The sequence below is a fragment of the Aulonocara stuartgranti genome, assembly GCF_965226115.1.
Source record: "Aulonocara stuartgranti genome assembly, chromosome: 9".
NCBI classification, from domain to species: Eukaryota; Metazoa; Chordata; class Actinopteri; order Cichliformes; family Cichlidae; genus Aulonocara; species Aulonocara stuartgranti.
Genome location: NC_138960.1, coordinates 5,691,974 through 5,713,355, shown reverse-complemented (window position 1 = coordinate 5,713,355; position 21,382 = coordinate 5,691,974). Strand labels below are relative to the sequence as shown.

The 21,382-nt window shown below is 41.2% G+C and overlaps 1 protein-coding gene across 1 annotated transcript; it reads right to left on the bottom strand.

Moving 5' to 3' along the window:
* Nucleotides 1-1,975: 1,975 nt before the first annotated feature.
* vopp1b (VOPP1 WW domain binding protein b) lies at nt 1,976-21,382 on the bottom strand. The gene is made up of 5 exons (XM_082547620.1): nt 21,108-21,382; nt 14,492-14,550; nt 12,088-12,165; nt 9,787-9,920; nt 1,976-6,522 (listed from the first exon to the last, which is right to left on the bottom strand). Exons 1-5 carry the CDS (start codon nt 21,156-21,158, stop codon nt 6,317-6,319), a joined length of 528 nt encoding a protein of 175 aa, XP_082403746.1. The 5' UTR covers nt 21,159-21,382; the 3' UTR covers nt 1,976-6,316.

Genomic DNA, 21,382 nt, shown 5'->3' with positions numbered 1-21,382 from the left:
GTGTTCATATGAGTGTCTGTGTTTATTTTTCCTCATTAAACTCCTGGACTTCAGTGACTTAGCAGCAAGTCAAATGTCTTAAATGTTTTAATCTGCTTAAAGTTATTGCTTACAAAGTGACAGAATTGTCTGTGATTTTGTTTAAAATAAAGCTGAATAGAGCTTGTGTACCTCCTTTTTAAAATTTTCCTTGGTTTTTTTTACACATTTAGTCATATATATGTATATATATTTTGGATCTGATAAAGGGAGAAATTTACATTACACTTTAGCTAGTAATGACTTCATGAACTTTTTCACGAATAATTTTTAACCATTAGAGAAAAAAATGCTCAATCATCTCACAGATGTAACATTATCTACAGCTACTTTCAGTACCATTGATATTCATTTTTTCTTTTGTCTTTTTGATCTTTCTGAGTTAACTTCAGTAATTCCTCCAAACCATCAACGTGTCTTTTAGACCCCGTTCCTGCAAGAATGCTCAAAGAAGTCCTGCCATTAATTAATGATTCAATCTTAAATATGATCAACCTGTCTCTAATAATCGGCTATGTACCACAGGCCTGTGCTAATGCTCAAATGTAGAGTCTGACACAACACAAAGATGTGTGTCACATGTGTTGGCAACCTTATAATACACTACTTATAAAGGCACCAGGAGAGTGGCCTACAGCTGAGAGCATTTCCTGTGGAGGGTAGGAAATGTAGGGAAAACCCTAGTGATTGCACAGTGGTTGCCCATCTTTTATATGTACAGTTATGTGCAAAATTATAGCAGTTTAACATTACTAATGTGTTTAAGCACTGATTTTGGCAGAAATGATGAAACAACATGGGAACAAATTCATGACTAGGTGTAGCAGAGTAATAGCCAACCAACAGACTTAACGCACATGGCATGCATGCTGCTAATTGGGGATGTATTCAAATTAATAGCAGTGTGGAGCTAAGTTAGGGAGGTCATTCAATCTGTGAAGAAATGGGTGTCAGTTATGGCCCTTATTTAAGAAAGGAAGGCAGCAGATGCTGTACCTGCTGGTTTTAGCCCTTTGCTCAGTGAGTAAAATGGGTCGTGCCAGTTGCACTGAGGGAAGAAGAACTTTGATCAAAAGGTTGATTGGAAACAGCAAAGTGCCTCATTTCATTTTCAGTTTATACTGTAAATGTTCCAGAAAGGAAAAACAGTTCATGTTTACATTTGGGATTGAATGTGCACAGCTCCCAGTGCCTTTGTACTGTGAGATTATTATATTATCTTATGCCACGTTATACCCCTAATTAAAGATTGTGAAATTATTATGTAGTTTTAGTTCGCATTATTTTACTGAAGAGGTGATAACTATTAGATTTATTAGACTGATTTGTATTATATTAGACTGCTGGTTTATGGTGAATGAATGATATTGTTTTATGATGCATGATACTGCTGAGTTATAAGAAATACTGTTTTCAGAGAATCATGGCCTTATTTTTCTGATTACAAAGAGAACAGAACATACCGTAGAGGTTTTCTGCCCCATCTCATCAGGAGAAGGCCGTCACTTAGGCGCCATAATAGAGAAAGCATGTGGATGCTTAGTTTGGAGGGGGGCTGAAGCTATAAGAATGTGAGAAACGGTCAGACACGTTGAGATCAGGCGGACACCGTGCTCATTTCCCCTCCAGATGGTTAATGCTCAAAAGTGTTTGTATGGAATAATAAGAATTGTATGAATGAAAGTAATTGTTGATTGAGCATTTATACACCGAGTGTTGCTCATCCTTTAGCCCAAAGATCAAAGAATTGGATTATTTAACAGTATATATGGAAATAGGTGCTATTAGTAACATGGAATTTTTCATCTGTTGCTTTAACACACTGCTATTATTTTGCACATAACTGTATATATTCTGTTATTGGAGTCATCACCTTCAGCGATGTCACTGTGGTATATAACAAGAAAGATTCAAAGAAACAGGTCAGTATACCATCTCATTAGAAGTGACCTTTATTTACATATTTCACAATGTACAATGTACGTCTGAAAGCAGATGAAAAAGAGGTAAATGTGGGAGGAGAAAAGCAGGATCAAAATGCTTCACCTATTTCAGTATCTATTGCATAGTTTGAGATGATTGAACTGAATACCTTTCTAATATTGTGCTCCCTATTCCCAGCCCAACTGCTTGACACCAGAAACAACCCAGAGTCAATCTAAAACCTGCTCCTGGTTACCTGTGGGAGCCCAACACTCCCAGAATCACACATGGCCTCTAACTTCACACAAGTGTGTGTGTGCACATTGCAGAGGTTAACAGTGTGACAGCTCTCAGAAATCTCATGAAACAGTATTCACGATGTTGTCGTCGTGTATGTTGTGCAAACATAAATCCAATGGCAGTTTGGGCTCTGCTATTCAGCTGTACAATTGTTTCATGTCTGCTGTCAACCCAGAGGGTATCACATTGTTCTGTGTGATCGAAACGCATGGTGCGAAATTATAAATATAACTTATCTTAAAAGCATAATTCAGTTCTTTTAAAAGCACCACCAATGGTTGAAATACAATATCGATGAAATGTTGATCTCAAGTCAGATTACACACACACGGTTTCTAATTTCGCACAAACATACAATGCTTTATTCAAGTGATGAGTTGCTGGTTAACCATGTTTAAAAATGTCTTTATGTGCAGATTTTTGACCAATTTCATAAACAGCAAGGACTGGTAACGCCTGTCTAGGGATCAAACCTTGCTACCTTATGCTGGTATGATTATCTAGGAGGGGGACAAAATATCAGCAGCTACGAGTACTTACTGTACTGCAGTAATTTTGTTCTCAGACCTGCCCCCCTTCAGAAGCTAAAGAAAGATCCCACACTACAATTTTTATCAGTCATCACAAATAACAAAGGATCCACATTGTAAAAGTGAGAGTGTAGCATGACAATAAACACAGTAAAATCACAGTGATTCACTTTAGTTTCATGTCATATTTTTCACCTGGTGGGCCACACATCACTTATCGTCATCGATTGATATTTATTATATCTTTAAGGACAATTTTACATTAAAGCAAGCAAGTCCTGTGCCTCTCCTCGCTTTATTTGTAATTCCACATGCATGAACTTTCAGATTTTGTAGCAACTATCATAATTTTGAGAAGCTGAATCGCTTAAACACTAGATTCAGTACCTGGTCCAAAATAGGCCACACCTGTTAACGTTTGAATTCAGGTGAAAGAACAGGTTGATCTAAAGAGCTCCCGAATTCAAGCATTGTACTGCAATGGGATGCCAGCGCAACAAGTCAGTTTGTGAAATGTCTTCCCTCTTAAAAATTCCACGAACAACTCTAACTCGTAGAATTCTGACTTTTTTCAGAATTCTGACTTAACACTCAGAATTCTGAATACTGAGTTTAAACTCAGAATTTCGAGTTTGAGGACAGAATTCTGACTTTTTTCAGAATTCTAGTTCCACTATAACCAGTTATAGTGGCTCCATGTCAAAGTGGTTTACGCATCTGTCTGTCAAGCAAAAGTTTGATCCTGGGAGAAAATACACAAAACTGTTTGGGGCCCACCAAATCAAATGTGTGTCGCTACCTGAAACAACCTAAAGTAGATTACTGCAGTTTTTGCTGTGCTTGTGGGTTTCCTGCTTCTTCAGCAGTGAATGAGCTACAGCCTCAGTACATACTCTGCTGAGAGTACCTACAATACCAAAAAGGGGGGGGGGGGGGAAATCACCTTTTCCAAATTTTCGTTATATTCAGCCATAATTACTCAGAGTATGTGTCAGAATATGTATACAGTGAGTCTGGAATATCATTAGCATACCGAACAGTGAATGGTTTGACAAAAGGCAATAAGGAAAGGTTCTTATCCTTGTAAATGTACAATATGTCTTTGATGTCATCACAAATCATGAATTAGTGCTGTGACACTGTGTGTTACACTGAACATGACTTTGGACAGATAATATTGTAGATCAAATCGTGGTGCCCTGCTCAGTGCTGACACTGATGGGCAAACCATATTATGCTCACAGACAGGTTCATGTGAACTAATGAGCATGTCCCAGTGTTCAAAACACTACTTAGAGCATCACTTGTTTTATGTTCTTTGTGTGCAGATTGTGCTGCTGCTGGCTCTGAGGTTTACTGACCATCGTGGTTTTAGCTCGATGCATTCTACAGCATATAATGTTGCATGGTTCCTGTACACTGTGCCCCAATACTGCTAACGTCCCATTTTAGCGTGCACTTACTGTCACATACAACCTTTAAAGGAACATCACTCAGTGTGAAATAACCAGATAAAACACAGTGTCCAGATCCCCTGCCTGATTAAAAAAATATAACACTAGCAGGGCATGCATGCTTCAACATGTAGGACTGATGGACATTCGGCAGCATTTAACTATTTAACACTCAGAGACAGCCTGAGATCTGCCCGCCACTCTCATGCAAACACACTGAGCCAGTAAATAAATTAAAACCACAGCATCAATAATACATAATTCCATTTATCTTCATCATCAGGTACCAGAGGTTGTGCAAGAATAAATCATTTGAACAAGCATCAAATCAAATTTTACTGCGCATAAATAATCAAGAATTGCTAAATAATAATTTAGGTCCATGTATTTTATAAATCTGCAGCTCTAATTTTAGGGGTTTTAATAAAAATGTGCAAACTAAGGATTGATGCATGTTGCAGCAATGTTATGGAAAAATGAGCATCGTAGCAAAAAGCTTGTTAAATAGAGGAAGGTCACATTTGCAGAGTATATGGACCATTAACATCCTCAAATAAGATGAATGCAAGTGATGGTTTCCTAGATGTGCCTGTGCTCTGCACACACAGTGACTCAGCAGGTCTGACAGAGGATAGAAGAGCATCGCTGCTGCATCTCCGACGCTGCACCATCCGTCACACAGCCATGGAAAATGCTACCATCCACATCCTGCATTCAGCAGTTCTGAACTGGCATATGTTGTTGCAGTGGTTATGTTAGTGTTCTGGTGTGCTGCTGTGTCTTCTGAATAAGTTTTTCTGCTTTCACTGATACACTGTTAAATCTGCCTTTGTGTTGTCTGACAACCTGACAGTCTGTAAGAAATCAGGCTAGACTGAATTTTACGAGGATGGAAAAGACATATCACTGCTGTCCCACAGACACACACAGTACTTTCACTTTAAACTGGGATGTAACTGTTTTAATTACCTGACAAAGAAAGGCCAATAAATGTAGTCAAAACAACAGAACCCAGAATGATGTAAAACTGAACGCATACTGACCCCAACCAAGCTTGACTTTTGACTTCGACAAAAGCACAGACGAGCAGTCAGACACAACAAAAAAACACCTTGTGTGTTCTTGTGTCAGTGGGACTGCGGGCTAAGGTATATATATAGGTATAAAGGTATATATGTTAACTTAATGGTGTACTACAGGCCATGTTGGTGAGTAATGCAAAATTAATGTAGCGAGTAGCATGACAAATGATGTGATGCATGACTTTTTTGAATGAGTACACAAACACTGCTCCCAAAACAACAGTAGGTGTTCCTGTTCTTACACATGTGCTGCCTCTCAGGCACACACATGTACCCAAAGAGCTCATCTCAGTGAAACTCAGAGAAGTGACACGCCCTCTCGTTTGTCCTCGCACTAAGAATCAAAATCTGACGCTGATGAAAAGAGTGACAATATAAATTGTGTTGAGGCGAAACTGTCACTGCTTTCAGGAAAATGAGCCACTGCCTGCTCGTTATGTCTTTACATGACTGGGAAAAACATCTGTAACATAAAATGGATCGTGATCTCATCGTTATGTAAAGAGCTGTTGCACTAAAATGCTGGCTACAGAAGGCATTTTCTAACTGACCTTTTTATAATTATGGAGCTCGCTGTCAGTATTTTCAGTTTTCCTAATAGAAGAAGAACCTTTAAAAATCAAAATGTTGAATGCACATGGCAGTTTCTTTTTCTGAGCGAGATACTGAATGAAACCTCCGACTTACTCCGTCCATCCTCACTTATCGTCAGTTCAGAAAGCTGGTACATACATGTGGATTCAGAAAAAGGAGGCCTCAGATGAATGTGTTTTTGTGTAGTGTGAGCTAGAAAGGAAATGGTGAATGAGTGACTGGTTACTGTGCTTTTTCAGTCTTTTCCACATGGGAGGAGAGTGTGTGTCTTCCAGTTTTTACATCAAAAAACCGCTGTCCACTGGCACGTGTCCCTGTGTGTCTAAACATCCTGATGATTCAGCCTCAGTGCCACATTCCCTTATTTCGTTTCATCCTCGAGTCCTTGCAGACATCACTTCTTGTCGCTGTTTTTAAATATTTGTTCGTAGGATGGTGGAGGATGGTTGCAGTACGACGGAGGTGGCGGATAGGAACCCATCATCATGTGGGTGGAGCCAGGCTGTGGCGGGTACGGCGGGTGTGTCATGGTAACCCCTGGGTCACCTCCTGCCAATCCATTCACCCCGAAGCCCTGCATGCTCCCTGGCTGCTGGGAAACTGCAGGAAAAGAGAAAATAAATGATTCAAATGCTTTTCCTTTAAAATCTCAAGTTTAAAAATAGGCTGTTACGACAGCATTCGATTTCATTCTGGTATTCATATGTTAAATATTCAAAACCTTTTTCACATTTACTATAAACAGTAGAGCTCAGCCATCAAAGAACACAGTGCATCTATCCATGCCCCATAATCATGGTAAGAAAGTGACTTTTTTTTTTTTTAAATTCTTGAAAATTTGTTAAAAATCAAAACTAAAATATAACAGGTACAAGTACATAAACTGGTCTCATGTCTATAGTAAAAATCTTCAGTGTTATTGTTATTCCTAAAACTCTCTGATAATCAGTAAGGATAGACTGCCAGTACCTCTGAATACCACTTTATTACTCACTGAGCAGAAATCCTCTCCATCGATCGTTTTTCACTACCACAGTTACATCACTGATTCCTTATTTATCTTTCTGCCTTCAACCCAAAGCCTTAAACAAACAGGGTGTCAGAGAAGATTAGAACAAGCAGGCTGAGATGCTGACTTTACTTTGGAGTTCATCAGAGAGAAAAACGAGTAAAAACGTCCTCCTCCGGGTCACCTTTTCAGAGAGTTTGACGCTGTGCTATTATTGGAATGTTCCACTTAAGTTTCTGCTTGGTTGACTGACACAAAGTAAATTTCCATCCATCCATCCATCCATCTTCATCCGCTTTGTCCGGGGCCGGGTCGCGGGGGCAGCAGCCTAAGCAAAGAGGCCCAGACCTCCCTCTCCCCAGCCACCTCCTCCAGCTTATCCGGGGGAATACCAAGGCGTTCCCAGGCCAGCCGAGAGATATAATCTCTCCAGCGTGTCCTGGGTCTGCCCCGGGGCCTCCTCCCGGTGGGACATGCCTGGAACACCTCACCCAGGAGGCGCCCAGGGGGCATCCTTGTCAGATGCCCGAACCACCTCAGCTGGCTCCTTTCGATGTGGAGCAGCAGCTGCTCTACTCTGAGCCCCTCCCGGATGGCCGAACTTCTCACCCTATCTCTAAGGGAGAGGCCAGCCACCCTTCGGAGGAAGCTCATTTCTGCCGCTTGTATCCGCGATCTCGTTCTTTCGGTCACTACCCACAGCTCGTGGCCATAGGTGAGGGTAGGGACGTAGATCGACCGGTAAATTGAGAGCTTCGCTTTTACACTCAGCTCCCTCTTCACCACGATGGACCGGTGCAGCGTCCGCATCACTGCAGCTGCAGCCCCAATCCGTCTGTCGATCTCCGGCTCCCTTCTCCCATCACTCGCGAACAAGACCCCGAGATACTTGAACTCCTCCACTTGGGGCAGGAACTCATCCCCGACCCGGAGTGGGCACTCAACCCTTTTCCGGCTGAGAACCATGGCCTCAGATTTGGAGGTGCTGATCCTCATTCCCGCTGCTTCACACTCGGCTGCGAACCGTTCCAGTGCGAGCTGGAGGCCCTCACCCGATGAAGCCAACAGAACCACATCATCCGCAAAAATCAGAGATGAGATTCTGAGGCCACCAAAGCAAAAGCCCTCCGCCACTTGGCTGCGCCTAGAAATCCTGTCCATAAGGGACATGGATCCATACATGGATGGAAAGTAAATTTCCATCCATGTAAAATTATGACAAGAGTTTTAACAGCTGCTCTGCTCTCAACCAAAGTCTCATGTCTGAACTACATAATGGACATAATGTTGAGCATAATGAACAGACTTAGAAAAGTTTAGGGGACATAAATGGGACACGCCAGGGTTTGTTTCTGCAGTGGTTGGATTTGATGGACCAAAGTGATTTCATGAAGTGTTCCAGGAGAAATCTCCTTTCGATCACAGCATGATCTCTTAGAGATAGGGTGAGGAGTTCGGCCATCCGGGAGGGCTCAGAGTAAAGCCGCTGCACCTCCACATCAAAAGGGGCCAGTTAAGGTGATTTGGGCATCTGACAAGGATGCCTCCAGGGCGCCTCCTAGGTGAGGTGTTCTGGGCATGTGCCACCGGGAGGAGGCCCCGGAGCAGATCCAGGACACGCTGGAGAGATTATATCTCTCAGCTGGCCTGGGAATGCCTTGGTATTCCCCCGGACAAGCTGGAGAAGGTGGCTGGGGAGAGGGAGGTCTGGGCTTCTCTGCTTAGGCTGTTGCCCCCTCGACCTGGTCCCGGATTGATCTTCTTTCGATGTAAAGGAGACCAAAAAGATGCTTCAAAGAGATGCGTAAGAGGCCAGCTAGCATGCATCCAGCAAGCCAGCAAGCATCCATCCTTGAACACCATGCCGATGTGGTGAAGGAGTGAGTACAAGTACCTGGACGCTCACTGGAAGACCAGCGCAGACTGCATACAAGAAGGAGATCAGCAGACTCTCTTTGCTAAGGAAGCTGAGGTACTTCAACATGTGCAGTAAAATGTTGGAGATTTTCTATCAGTCTGTTGTGTCTAGCATCACAGCTGGCAGCACCCAGAGACTGAATGAACTAATCAGGAAGGATGATTCGCTGTAAACGGTGGTGAGGAGGGCAAAACTGTTAGCTTGGACAAGCTTGACCACCCACGGCACGTTTTCTAACAGAGTGATTCTGGACAAGATAAGGACAGATATCAGAAACGTTCCTCCACTGTGCAGCACATCAGTGTTAACATTTTATTTCTACTTTACTTTGTTGATTTTTAAAATATTCCACATACAAATGAATTTCTCTATATCTTGTTATTATTATTTTATTAATAATGACAATAATAATAATAACATACTGTGTGATGTCTGCCTGAATAGCTTTTAAAAAGGAAACCATGTTTGTGCCTGTTTGTCTCTTATGCAAACATTCAGTTCTTAGGGTGCCTGTCATATCCACTTCCCTCATATCGGACTATAAAGCATACTTCGGCAGTCCAGATGGCTTTTATCTACGATGGCCTTTAGAGCTCATAGAGTAATACAGTTACATGTTAGCATAAGTACATGTTAGTCACACCACCGCGTTCATAAACAGAGCCACACGGCTGCCAAACTTTAATAAAAGAAACATATGCAGAATGTTTGAGTTAAGTGTGCTGGTCCTCAAAACGTGGGCCTTGTACTTTGGAGTACGTTTGATGCAACCATGTCTTCTTCTTCTGACTTCACTTTCTTACACTGTTCAACTCAACGGTTTTCCATGGTAAACACAAATCTCACACTGTTTTAATTTTTCTTTTTATTTAATATGAAGTTTTACTGCATCTTAGTTTGTCACTCTTGTCTGTGCACCTGTCACAGCCTACTGTACCTGGTGTGGTAACAGGGTGCCTAGTGAAGGAGACATTGAAGGCTGGCTCGTCTCTCAAAGGAGACGGGTACATCCTTCTGCGAATGAAGAAGCCTGCACCACAGCAGAACAACACTCCCATCATCAGCAGCACCCTGAGAAGAAAACAAAACATATCACTGTAACTACAGGAGTTCCGGCTAAAATCAGAATGATGACGTTATGTGGCAAACTATCCAGCTAGCATGTCAACACTGACATGACTTTGCTACCAAAAAATGTTATTAAGCATGAAAGCTACATTTGCTGTTTCTAAAAGACATCTCTGATGTTATGAATATGTTGTCGGTCATCATTCCATTTATTCACTTTCTGCTGATTTGGGTTGGAGGCTGGAGTCTGAGTAGACAAACCCAGACTCCCTTCACCCCACCCACCTCTTGCAGCTCATCCGGGGGGGACATCGAGTTGTTTACTGTCGTGATTTAGCTGATGGTGGCGATTAGGACCCACGAGCAGACTCACAGACTCCCACAGGCAGACAAGATTAAACAGGAGACAAATAAAGGCTGATGCAAGGATACAAAATAACTCCAAAATACAAAGGAAACAATAACTTCACTAACAGAAATCTATAATGAAAAAAAAAAAACAATAGAGACACTAGCAAATAGATATTCGGAGGCTAGGAGACAGAATATTTAAATAACCACTAAAGGTCCAAAATCATAGAGGCACTAGGAACACAAAACACAGGCAGACTGGTTAGGAAAACACCCTCAAATATCCTTGAGCTGGTCCAGTCCTCCTGACTCCTACGTTCAATTAACTCATGGACTCTCCTCTCCTGTATCCTGGCACAGACCAGAGAGGCTGAGAAGTGCGACTCCCCCTATAGATAGAGCACACCTTCCATCCCCCCTTCTAATAAGGGGGGGCACCACCTCAGTCTGCCAAACCAGAGGTGCTGAGACTTGTCAGCCAAAATAAAGCCACAACACCCAAAGCCTCAAGGGACTAAGGGAGAACCACCTCCCCCACCCCGGGGTGTCTGCCACCAAGCAGTTTTTAACTACATTAGTGACCTCACCCCCAGTGACAGGCAAGTCATCCCCCTCATCCCCAGTCTCTGCTTCCATTACAGAAGGTATGGAAGTGGGATTAAGGAGATCCTCAAAGTGGACTCTCCACACCCGACAGAGTAATACAGAAAGTGCGGCTGGTCCTTTTTCTGTTTGCTTTGTTGTTGCTGGGCCTCCCAACTCTGTTACTTATGTTCGTTCTTTATAAGTAATCACACTTTCATGAATAAAAGTTTGTTGAACCAGAACAGCATTTTGGCATCTTGTGTGTTAGGTCCTATCGAGCCATGAATTTAGGAACTGTAACTATTATCACTGTGGACATTAAGGGGGTCATAATGTAAACAATTATCATGTTGTATTTAATAAGAAAACACCATAAATTTGTCAGTAAAACTGAGGAAACTGATCCTATGAACTAAGAGCTGTTTTATAATAGCCAGATTTTTTTAGCCACTGGAAAAACATCTAGTTAAGTCTCTTAGCATCCACCAATCACTTAGGGGTAGAGTTAATAGATGGAAGTCTAAACAGCTCGCCAGCAATCAGGCGGATGTTAAGAAGTCAAATTTCAGAATGGGAAGCTATTTTTAACTTTTATTTAAAAAATGATTTCTTTCTCCTAAAAAGTTTGTAGCGAGACCTTTGATCTTTTCTCATTTTCAAAAACCTTGGAGCTAAACACATCTTTGCAAAGCAGTTGCTGCAACATTATGCTAACAGAATAGCCACTGAAATGGTTGCTGAATGAGACCAGCATGCAGTATATTTGTACACATAAGTGGTGTTTATATGTGCAAAAGTTAAAAACAGACTTTTTTTTTACCAGTGTAGAAGAAATTACTCTAACAGTGATGAGTACCTGCTGAATTTTGCTTGATAATTAAATAACTACACAGTCTACTGTAGTCTGTAAATGACACAAACCCAGTGTGAAGTTCTACCCACTGTGCTCAATAAAAGCAGAGGACACAAAATGATGCTAAAAACAAATTACAGCCTCTTGTTTTGCCTGTAATTCAGTCAGCCCTATGTCGAATGTGTGCGCCAGAAGTCACCACTGAAAGATATATGCTGCACATTCAGTGTAACCACAGGGTAAAGCTCTTTAATGTAGCTACACCTGCAAAACAAAATGGTAAAAATGTGCACAAGTTTATGATTGTGTTATTTGTTTGTTTGGTCTTTGCTCGTTTTCACAGCTGTGCACACATAGTAAACCCAACACACAGTAACTCACCAGAAGTACCATAGTCTTTGGATGGACAGGGCTCTCACACAGCAGCGAGTCCCACAGCAGTCCTCGTAGGAACGGCATCTGCAGCAAGTCACAACAGCATGGAGCAGTTAGCCTCTGTTATTGTTTTACTGTTTAGCTACTTGGGAGTGGTGAATTATTGTTAACGTTTTAAGAACATTATCCTATTCCTTCTTTTCTGCACCTGCGAGCTGCTTTGCAACCCACCTCTTTCTTTCTTGCTGTATCTGACCTCAGATATATATCTGCTGTCATCTGTTCCAGGATTTTACTGCAGCTCTCCCAGACTCTGGCTTTCCATGGAAGGGTGAGAAGAAGAACTCTACATTTCATTTATGGCCTCGGTAGAGTGTAGAACCATGCCACCAAATATAAATTACTACAGATGGAAATATCATTCTTAACTTATTATTAACTTCCAGTCAATTTTTTTTATATAGCAACAGATTACAACAACAGTTGCCTCAACCGTTAGGTAAAGACCTTACAATAATACAGAGAATGCCCCAACAATCCAAGGACCTCCTATGAGCAAGAACTTGGTGACAGTGGGAAGGAAAATCTTCCTTTTAACAGGAAGAAGAGATCGCTCCGATACATATTTTGGCGTCATGAACAACAACTCGAGTTATAAGATAAATACGATTTAGCCAGCTCACATTCTTTCTTCTCAACAGGTGAGTGAGTCCATAGTTTTCAGTCTGACACTGGTGGAGCCCATCAGCAAAAAAGAAAAGTCTCCTCTTACAGACAGATGTCACCTCTTTGAAATCAATTATTTATTCAGACTTAGAAGCCAAGCAGTTGCTTTCAAGGGTAAAAGCTCTGCAAGTACAGAAGGAAGTTGATGATGGATGGAATGTCTTCCTTTTTATTGTAATGGTTTTGTGTTGAACTTGTGTGTTTTTGAGCTTATTGTCTCCAGTAATTAGGACATCAGAGAAACTCCATATAACTCCAGAGAAAAAACATCTGTGCCAGATATTTTAGTTGTTCAACTGCAAGACAGTTAAACACTGTTTTTACCTCAGTGTACTACAGAGCTGAGGAAAAACTGTCCTGCCACACACAGTAAATTACATTAGTCTGTATGTACAGTAACATACTTTTTTTATTGCAGTACAGAGAGTCTCGCTACAGTTCCCTGACATTTCCACCATAATTTGCAATACACACAGGTGTATTTTTGCATTAATCACACTTTCTGCTTGGTAAACAAAATTTAAAGAAGTTTCCCTTTAACTGACAACCCAGCAGCCTGGGAACAGTCAGGACAGAGGCCAACTGTGGTTGACCAGTCTGAGAAGTGCAGCAGGAAACTGGAATTAATGCAGCTGGAAAAAAAAAGTTGTCTGCAGTGCGTGTGTGTGCATGTGTGTGTGCGATAGATGACTATGGACAAATCAGCATGACTTCTCATGCTGGGCTCTCCCATTCCTAGCCCTTCTAGCATTTCAGCGCTAGAGCTGGGAGGCTAATCAATGTCCGCAGGTGCTGCAAAGCATGCAGCGAGCAGTGTTTGCATCACACCAGATAAAGTTGATGCCAGTTTCTGTCACACTCCTTGTGTGTAGGTAGCATAATATTTATACTCTCTATGCATTGGCACAAAACATTTTACCTAAAAAAGGGTTTTTGCATCACTACTTACAAAAATACTGATTCCATCACATCAAAATATTCTAATTATTATTATTATTGTTGACACTTCAGTTATCATTCTGTTAAGGTTTGAGGGATATTACAGTTTCCACAAAGATTTAAGAGGTGCGAACAGGAAACATAACATCAGGATCAAATCTGTAGGCCAGAGCCGGTCTGAGAGAGGCAGTTCATTTACAATTAATCCCACTGTATAGAAATTAGTGGCTGTTAAACGATGACAGTACATCATTAAACATAATAAGATAGCATTCGATGAACAGAAATTAATGGAGTGAACAGCCCAGGTAATAAATGATTGCAAAGCTGCAGCGAGGTGCTCGGGCTGCATGCACAGCCACTGCAGCCGTTACTGCTTCTCTGCTGAACAGTCAAATCGCTTGGATTTCCACAGTTTTTAGGACATCAGCAAGAACTAGTCACCACATGCCACGCCTCTGCCTCATGCTTCTCCATGCACGCCATGACTTGTGATGTAAAAGTGGAGTTTTAGTTTTGAAGTCCTAATTGTCAAATATTCTCCCAAAGTCATTTTCATTTTTTATTATATAAAAACAGTAATGCATGAGAAACTCATTTTAGGGTAACACATTTAATCTACTAACATGTTTTCATCTCATTCTTTTACAAACATCTCAGACCTACAAAACGTTTACACATGAAAAGGATGGTCAGTGACCACAGTGGACATCCAAGGGTTGAGCTCATTGGTTTAAAAACTTACATGAAGTAGATGGGGTATCCACCTTCGAAATACCAGCAGTACTTTTTCGCCTCTACACACTGTAAAAGAGAAAAAGGTGATGATTAAAAACTTGCAACTCTTTCCAACTCACAAAATGAAGCTCAGTTAGCAGCAGCAGCTCTTGCTGGGTTCTCAATTTTTCAAATGGTCTTAAACCTTTGATCGGGAGTGTATTATGTGTGGTGTCGAGCAGGGGGGTAATTAATGTTGCCTGAGCGGTACAAAGAAGTTTGTAGCTGGGACATTCCAGCCAATAGCTGACAAATGAGGGCTTAGTAACATAAAAAATCAAAAGGTAATAAAATGATTTATGATGAACTCCATTTACTGCAAAGTAAAATGGGTTCTAGTATACAGATTCACTGACTGGTGCTTTACTCGTGGAATATTCCACTCTCATGCTAGGGTAAAACTTCTTACCCCTAGAAAAGATCCAGTGTGTTCATGGACTCATTTCCTGCTCTTCCCATGAGAATAAAACCATTTTAAATTGTAGTGGAAAGAGAGAGCCTCGGAGGGTTTTAAAAATATCTTTAGCCTTTGCATATCCCTTCCAAAGAAAACCTCAAATAGAGTCCAGGAAACTGCTTCTCAAAAACAGCTTAAGAAAGTCACTCTGTGTATACACATTGTGGATGAAAGATGCAGAGACATTTTCACTGTGACTAAAAACCTGAAACACGGGCGCCAGCGTGGCTCACTGGGAGGGGCGGGTGGCAACGTGCCGTATGGCTGAGATCGGTCGGACCTGTTAAAAGGGATTTTTTCCTTCCCACTGTCGCCAAAATGCTTGCTCATAGGATGATTGTTGTTTTTTCTGTATTCTCTGTATCATTGTATGGTTATTACCTTACAATACAAAGTGCCTTGATGCAATTGTTGTTGTGATTTGGTGTCATATAAATAAAACTGTCTCTTATCTCACATTCATCTAGACAACATAAGCCTTTATGACTCAGTAAGCAATGTCAGTCACCTCTGGCATGAGGGATATGAGTGTGAAATAACAGAACTATTCCACTGTTATATCCTGTACAATGGAAGAAACAGGAGAAAACTACAGTACAATTTATGACATTATCAATCTGAAAGTGTATTTAAGATATTGCTGGAAAAGGAAATGCGCAATTTCACAATTTTTAACTTTGTTACCATCTATTCACTTGTATTTGGACCTAATTCTCATCCTGTCTTCAACCCTCTGCCAGCCATGAATACAATCCAGCTCTGTTCATTGTCTTTCTCTAATTAGAGCTGGTTGGAAAAGCTGACAGTGGAGAAAAGAGTCCCTCTGTGCTCCCACAGGACAAAAATGACCATTACGCAACCAGAGGATGTGTTTTCTTGCTTTAAAAGCAGCTCAGATGGCTTTTGGATTGAGGACGCCGGGAAGGATGAATAGTTCAAATGGTTGTATGCTGCACTGAAAGCTTTTAGAAGCAGCGAAAGTGTTCGGGATGATCAGGAAGGGAAGAGCTCTGCAACAGTCGGACATCCGAGAACACCACTTTGCTCCAACACAGAGCCATCAATCTCATTTGAATTTTGCTCACTCGGACTGTGTTGCAAAAATTTCCTGATTAGACATAAAGCAAGAAAAACTTTCTTCCAGTACTGATATGAAAATAGCCACAGAGAGCTTATGAATGTTGTTGCAATAGTCATACTTGTCTTCAGTTTTTCAACTATTTAATTAAATCTAATATTTTGTTCCATCTCTTCTAATCCTCTATGTCCTCGGTCATGGTCCAGACCCAGGCTTCTTTGTGGAACCAGACCTTTTACTAGGTTTTGATAAACCTAAATTTCTATATTACTCTGCACAACTTTTCCTGTATATACACAGGATACTAAGTCAAGCTTGTCAGCCATCCAAAGCATTTATTCAGAGCACATGGGAAAGCAGAAAACTCCACAAGGACACGAGATACTGAAGTCCGATGAAGTCAGGGAACCAGGAAGATTAAAGCTGAGATGGTTTCCATGTGAAATGTAGAAAAAGAACATTTCAAACTTCACCTTTTCCAGCGCCACTTCACATTGGGGTCCACATATCATTCACCGCATGACACACTTGAGGACTTTTACTGTTTTAGTCTGTACTAAGCTCTTTGCACCCATCTCCATCATATACCCAAAACTATAAGGAGCCATCATTTCTACACTCACTAACCACTTTATTAGGTACACCAGTTGAACTGTTCCCTAATCCAATGCACCCAACCAACATGAAACTCAACATGTCAACAAATTTGGAGCAACTGAGTGATGCTATCATGTCATATAAAGTAAAATCTCTGAGGAATCTTTTTAAATCTATGCTATGAAGCCAATTCTAAAGACAAAAAGGGGGCTCCAACTAACTACTATTAAAGTGTGCCTAAAAGTGCCAGGTTAGCAAACCTGGGGTTGAAGTACTTATCTTTGTCAGTTTATTGTGAACAACTAGCAACAATCAGAACGCTAAGTCTAGGATCTGGTTGCAGTCCTATTACATCAATCAACAGTATTGACCCCACGGGTGTTTCCTTAACTGTGCCAGTTCAAAGTTGATATTTGCAGAACCTGGTACCACCCATTTGGTTGTTCCCAAATTCCAACAACTGCTCATACCTAACACCTGTTTAACTTCTTCTTTATGTTTATGTCAATAAAGGCCGTGAAGCCCACTCAAATCTGAACATCATACAACAATAGAGGTCACAATTAGTTTCTAAGCATTTCCTGAATATACATGTAGAAGAAAGGTGAAATTACCATGTGTCACACAACTGAGTGGCAGTGCCTTCATATTCATATTGTTATTATAAATCCTTTTCTGATCAACACGTGGTCTCTTTCTAAAACAAACTTGGAAATTTGCCTATTAATTGAAAAACTAGATGGTGTAGAGATGCTCCAGGATAGGCAGAGATATGGAGACACGAGCAGAATTGTCAGTTTTTTGTTAAAGACGATGCTTATGTCGCCCCACCAAATAAAACTGAGGTATGAGTAAACACATGGCCAAAGAAGTTAAGCTATGAGCCATAATGGGAATATGGAGAATTTTTGCATCCATAAACTTTTGAGTTTGGCAAGAAATTACAGTATGTTAGTTTCTACAATTATTTGTATGACTTGCAATATTGTTGATGGTTTACAAGGGCAACATGAGGAAACTTCTACGGTCCAAATACTCTACATAGACTAATATAGTCTATTTGGAGCTCGAGGTTTTCCCAGAAATCCACAAAACAAACTCAACTCAAAGCAAGAAGTTTTCAATCCGTTAGGTAATACTGAGCTTAACTACAGGAGTATGAAAAGAAAAAAAGTGATGACCAGGCTTTTGCTTACTTATTATTACCCTGCTGCTGTAGTTCTTAAAAAGCTGATAGTCTCAGGGATGTTTTTGCTGCATCGACAGATTCCAGATGTGTGAGGAAGGTGCTGTATCTAACCAGCTGTTTACCTGATGGCACCACAGTTACAGTAATAATAATTTGAAGAACTGTGGACAGATTATTCTACTGCAAGCAAATCACAGCAATATCAATCAAAGGGTGGCAGATGAACACACAGAACTTCCACGTTACACAGTCAGTAACTACCAACCTGATGAGAAAACCCAGACTCGAGACAAATAAAACAAATGTGTAATATTACTGGAAACCCATAATATATTAATTTTAATAGAGAAAACAACATTCAAAGTGAGCTTTCAGATTTAAGAATATGCCCCCAAACCCCACCCTGTTAGCATTTAAGGAGACAACAGCACTTATCAATTAACCTCAAAGACAAACTGTAGCTTCTATTTTATTGCTCTATTGCCTCTGAGTATCATGCCAAACATTTTAAACCAGATGAACCATACAAAATACCAACCTCTTTATATTTACCCTGAGGCCACTATCAAATTGACTCCAATGTTTCAGTTGTCTGTCATGCATAGTACTGCATGTGATATTATTGAAAACCTCAGTCATAGGACTTTGAGAAGCTCTGTGTTTTTAATTAATTAACTCAGCGTTTGGTTTGCTGCCGTTTTAATGCCAACTTAACCTTTGTGCTACACTGACACCACGGTGTAGAGGCTGGAACACTCACTTCAGAGGGTTCTCGGGCTGGATCACTTGGTTAGCTGAGGCCTGCCTGTGTGTACACTGAGGCTTCTCTTCCTGTCTTGGTTTCTAAACTAAATTCATTAGTGATTCTAAACTGGCAATTAGTGTAATTCATTTACATAGAAAGAGCTTACTGTAAAGTCAGAAATTTGAGCTTTGCCAGACTTCAAGTACTTCCATGAAAGGGCATGCACTGAAATAATGAATCTTTCTCCACAAATATGCAAACCAGAAGATGGAGCATGTTTAGGAAGAATGGGGTCTCTGCCCATGATGGAGTCAGCTCAGAGATGGAGGAAATGTCACATAGCCCATTGTGTTGTTGGATGGTGTCCTCACGTTTGGTGTCAAGAATACAACAGGTCCAGTTCCCACAAAGTGTTTTAGAGTACTATGCAATGCCTCTCTAGAAATTTTAAGTGTAGCCATGATTTGACGATTGCTTCAATCACATTTCTGAAGACATGTTTTCCATTGTCAGTAAGTAATGTCCTCTTGGAAACTTAAGGCAATATATGACAACTAGACAGGAAAACTGAGCAGTTAATTTGCTTGAACAAGCCTCTGATGGGTCCACTAATCAGCTTTAATCTGACTATTTGTTAATCTTGATATAGTCAGTAAAAGGCACATTAAAATCAGTTTGGTACTTGCACTGCTATAATTCACTTCACTGGGTTTGAGTCTGCCCTGGAACATATTCTGTACATCGTACCCTTCACTCTGGCCTTTCTATTAAAGTAAAAAAATTAAAATGTCATAATAAAGAACCAGTTAGAACTGGTTTGACTGCCAAAGCACCACTATAATGTTAATCAACAGTCCCTGATAATGGTAAATATAATTTATTGCAGGCTTCATAGCTCATACAGAAAGTTTAAACCCCCTACAAGCACTGATCATGCAAAAAAGAGAAAAAAGCCCTGAAGCAGAGCCTTGTTTAACTGTTGTCATCTGGTGTGCATATATCAGGAGCTACCATCCAACAGAGAGCACATGAGTGAGGCCCCACAGGCCACGATGAGAGAATGAATTCGTTTCCGCTTTAAGGACATTTTAATATCTCTTCAGGTGAATTTACACAGTGTCAAAGTGTGAGTCTCACACTGTGTGAGTCTGTGTTTTACTAGTGTTTTCAGGCCCAGCAAACAGTGAAACGGTGACTCCTCCTAATCTGCTTTCATCTAACAGAAAGCCGATAAGATAACAGGATTCATTAGTTGCTGCTTCTGTTGCAAAACAGTGCTTCAAACCCACTAAACAGTACTTAATATAGCTTACTGCTGCCTAATATTTATTTTATAAATGTTTCCCAATGCTGCCATTTCCGGTTCCCAATGTCAATCAAACACTGGCATCACTGGGAGCTAAAAACAGCCCAATTTCTTCTTCTTAATGATGCGTGCATCCATGAAAAAGACGTTTTATTGAATTAGAAATCAGCAGGAAGTTAGCTTGCTTGTTTCCATTTTCAGGGATTTCGTAAAAACCAAAATGTTACAGCTCTGCTATCACTTTGTACATAAGTGAAGAAAACTAAACAGCACCACTGTTTGTAGGATTATTATTCCCCCCTGAGGAAGCATGTCCCAGGGTCTAAAGCGTGCTTTCTGTGAGTCAACGCTGTTATAAGTGACACTAAATATCTAAGCTGTCAGGACCCGTCCTCAAAGCGGACACTGCAGGAGCAGCACAAGGTCTGAGGGCTTGACTCCCTCTAGGCAGCCTGCTTGAATTCAAAATGAATGTGTGCTCACTACATCTGCTGAATGAAATAAAATAGTAATGATGAGGGTTAATATTACATGAATAGACAGGAGTGTCAGCAGTGCACGGCTGATAGAAAGAGTGAGCTACATTTAGAGGCTGTAAAATTAAACTGGAGCTCGTTTTCACCTCTTTTTAAATGATTATATCCCCAACAAGTGCAGAAGGGTACATCAGAGGAAAAGACCAACACCACAAAAAAGAAATGTGACTGCGTGCACACTGATTCAGACTGCTGCCGTGTGTCCTACAGGCCCAGTAACCTACTGAGGAGTTATGGGGTCTGAGCACAAAGACAAAGGATGGCAGAATCACAGGTAGCTCACCCACTCAAACAATCCGATGTGGGGGTAAAAGCCATATTACTGTTCCACACTCTTTTATTCTGCACGAACACAATCCCACCAGCTTCGCATTTCTCCACATTTCTGATTTTGTTGCCATATCCCAGCTTAACGTTGAGCTTTTACAGATATTCGAGCGTCTCTCGCTGTGACGTTCATGAAGTTGACAAAGAGTGCCGCACGTACAGCGGAGGTCCTTTCTCACTGAGCCGGGCAGGTCTGGTCTGTCTGTATCGGAACTACATCACAGTCAGCCCCGGCACAACAAGGCACGAGCGAAAGCCTTATAAAGGTACAGCCAGCGGCGTCACCCAGAACCCGCGCCTGTCCGTCACAGCTCTATTAATACCACAGTAACACCGGAGGACACCTCACCTCTACAAATAGCCACAATGTCAGGGCTGCATCGAGCAGTGGATGTCTCATATCTCCGTCGGTAGGAGAGTGGGAGCAAAGCTCCGCTCGTGGACAGGAGGACGCGGGGGGGATGCTCCGTTATCACTATGTCGGTTTCATCCCGCTGGCGGACACAGACAGCAGATCCAGTCGGTTTGACAGGACGGATGAAGGCAAACCGGGCGACGGTCAAACAGACCAAAAAGGGAGATTAAATGGCATGATGGGAAGCTGCATTAGCCTGTGATGTTGGT

Bases quoted from the DNA above. Each gene is read 5' to 3' on its own strand.
- vopp1b (XM_082547620.1), bottom strand. From the start codon at position 21,158: ATGAGACATCCACTGCTCGATGCAGCCCTGACATTGTGGCTATTTGTA. The intron at 14,551-21,107 runs GTGAGGTGTCCT...TCTCTTTTACAG, and splicing joins CATTGTGGCTATTTGTAGAG to TGTGTAGAGGCGAAAAAGTA. The intron at 6,523-9,786 runs GTACAGTAGGCT...CTTTTCCTGCAG, and splicing joins GCACCCTGTTACCACACCAG to TTTCCCAGCAGCCAGGGAGC.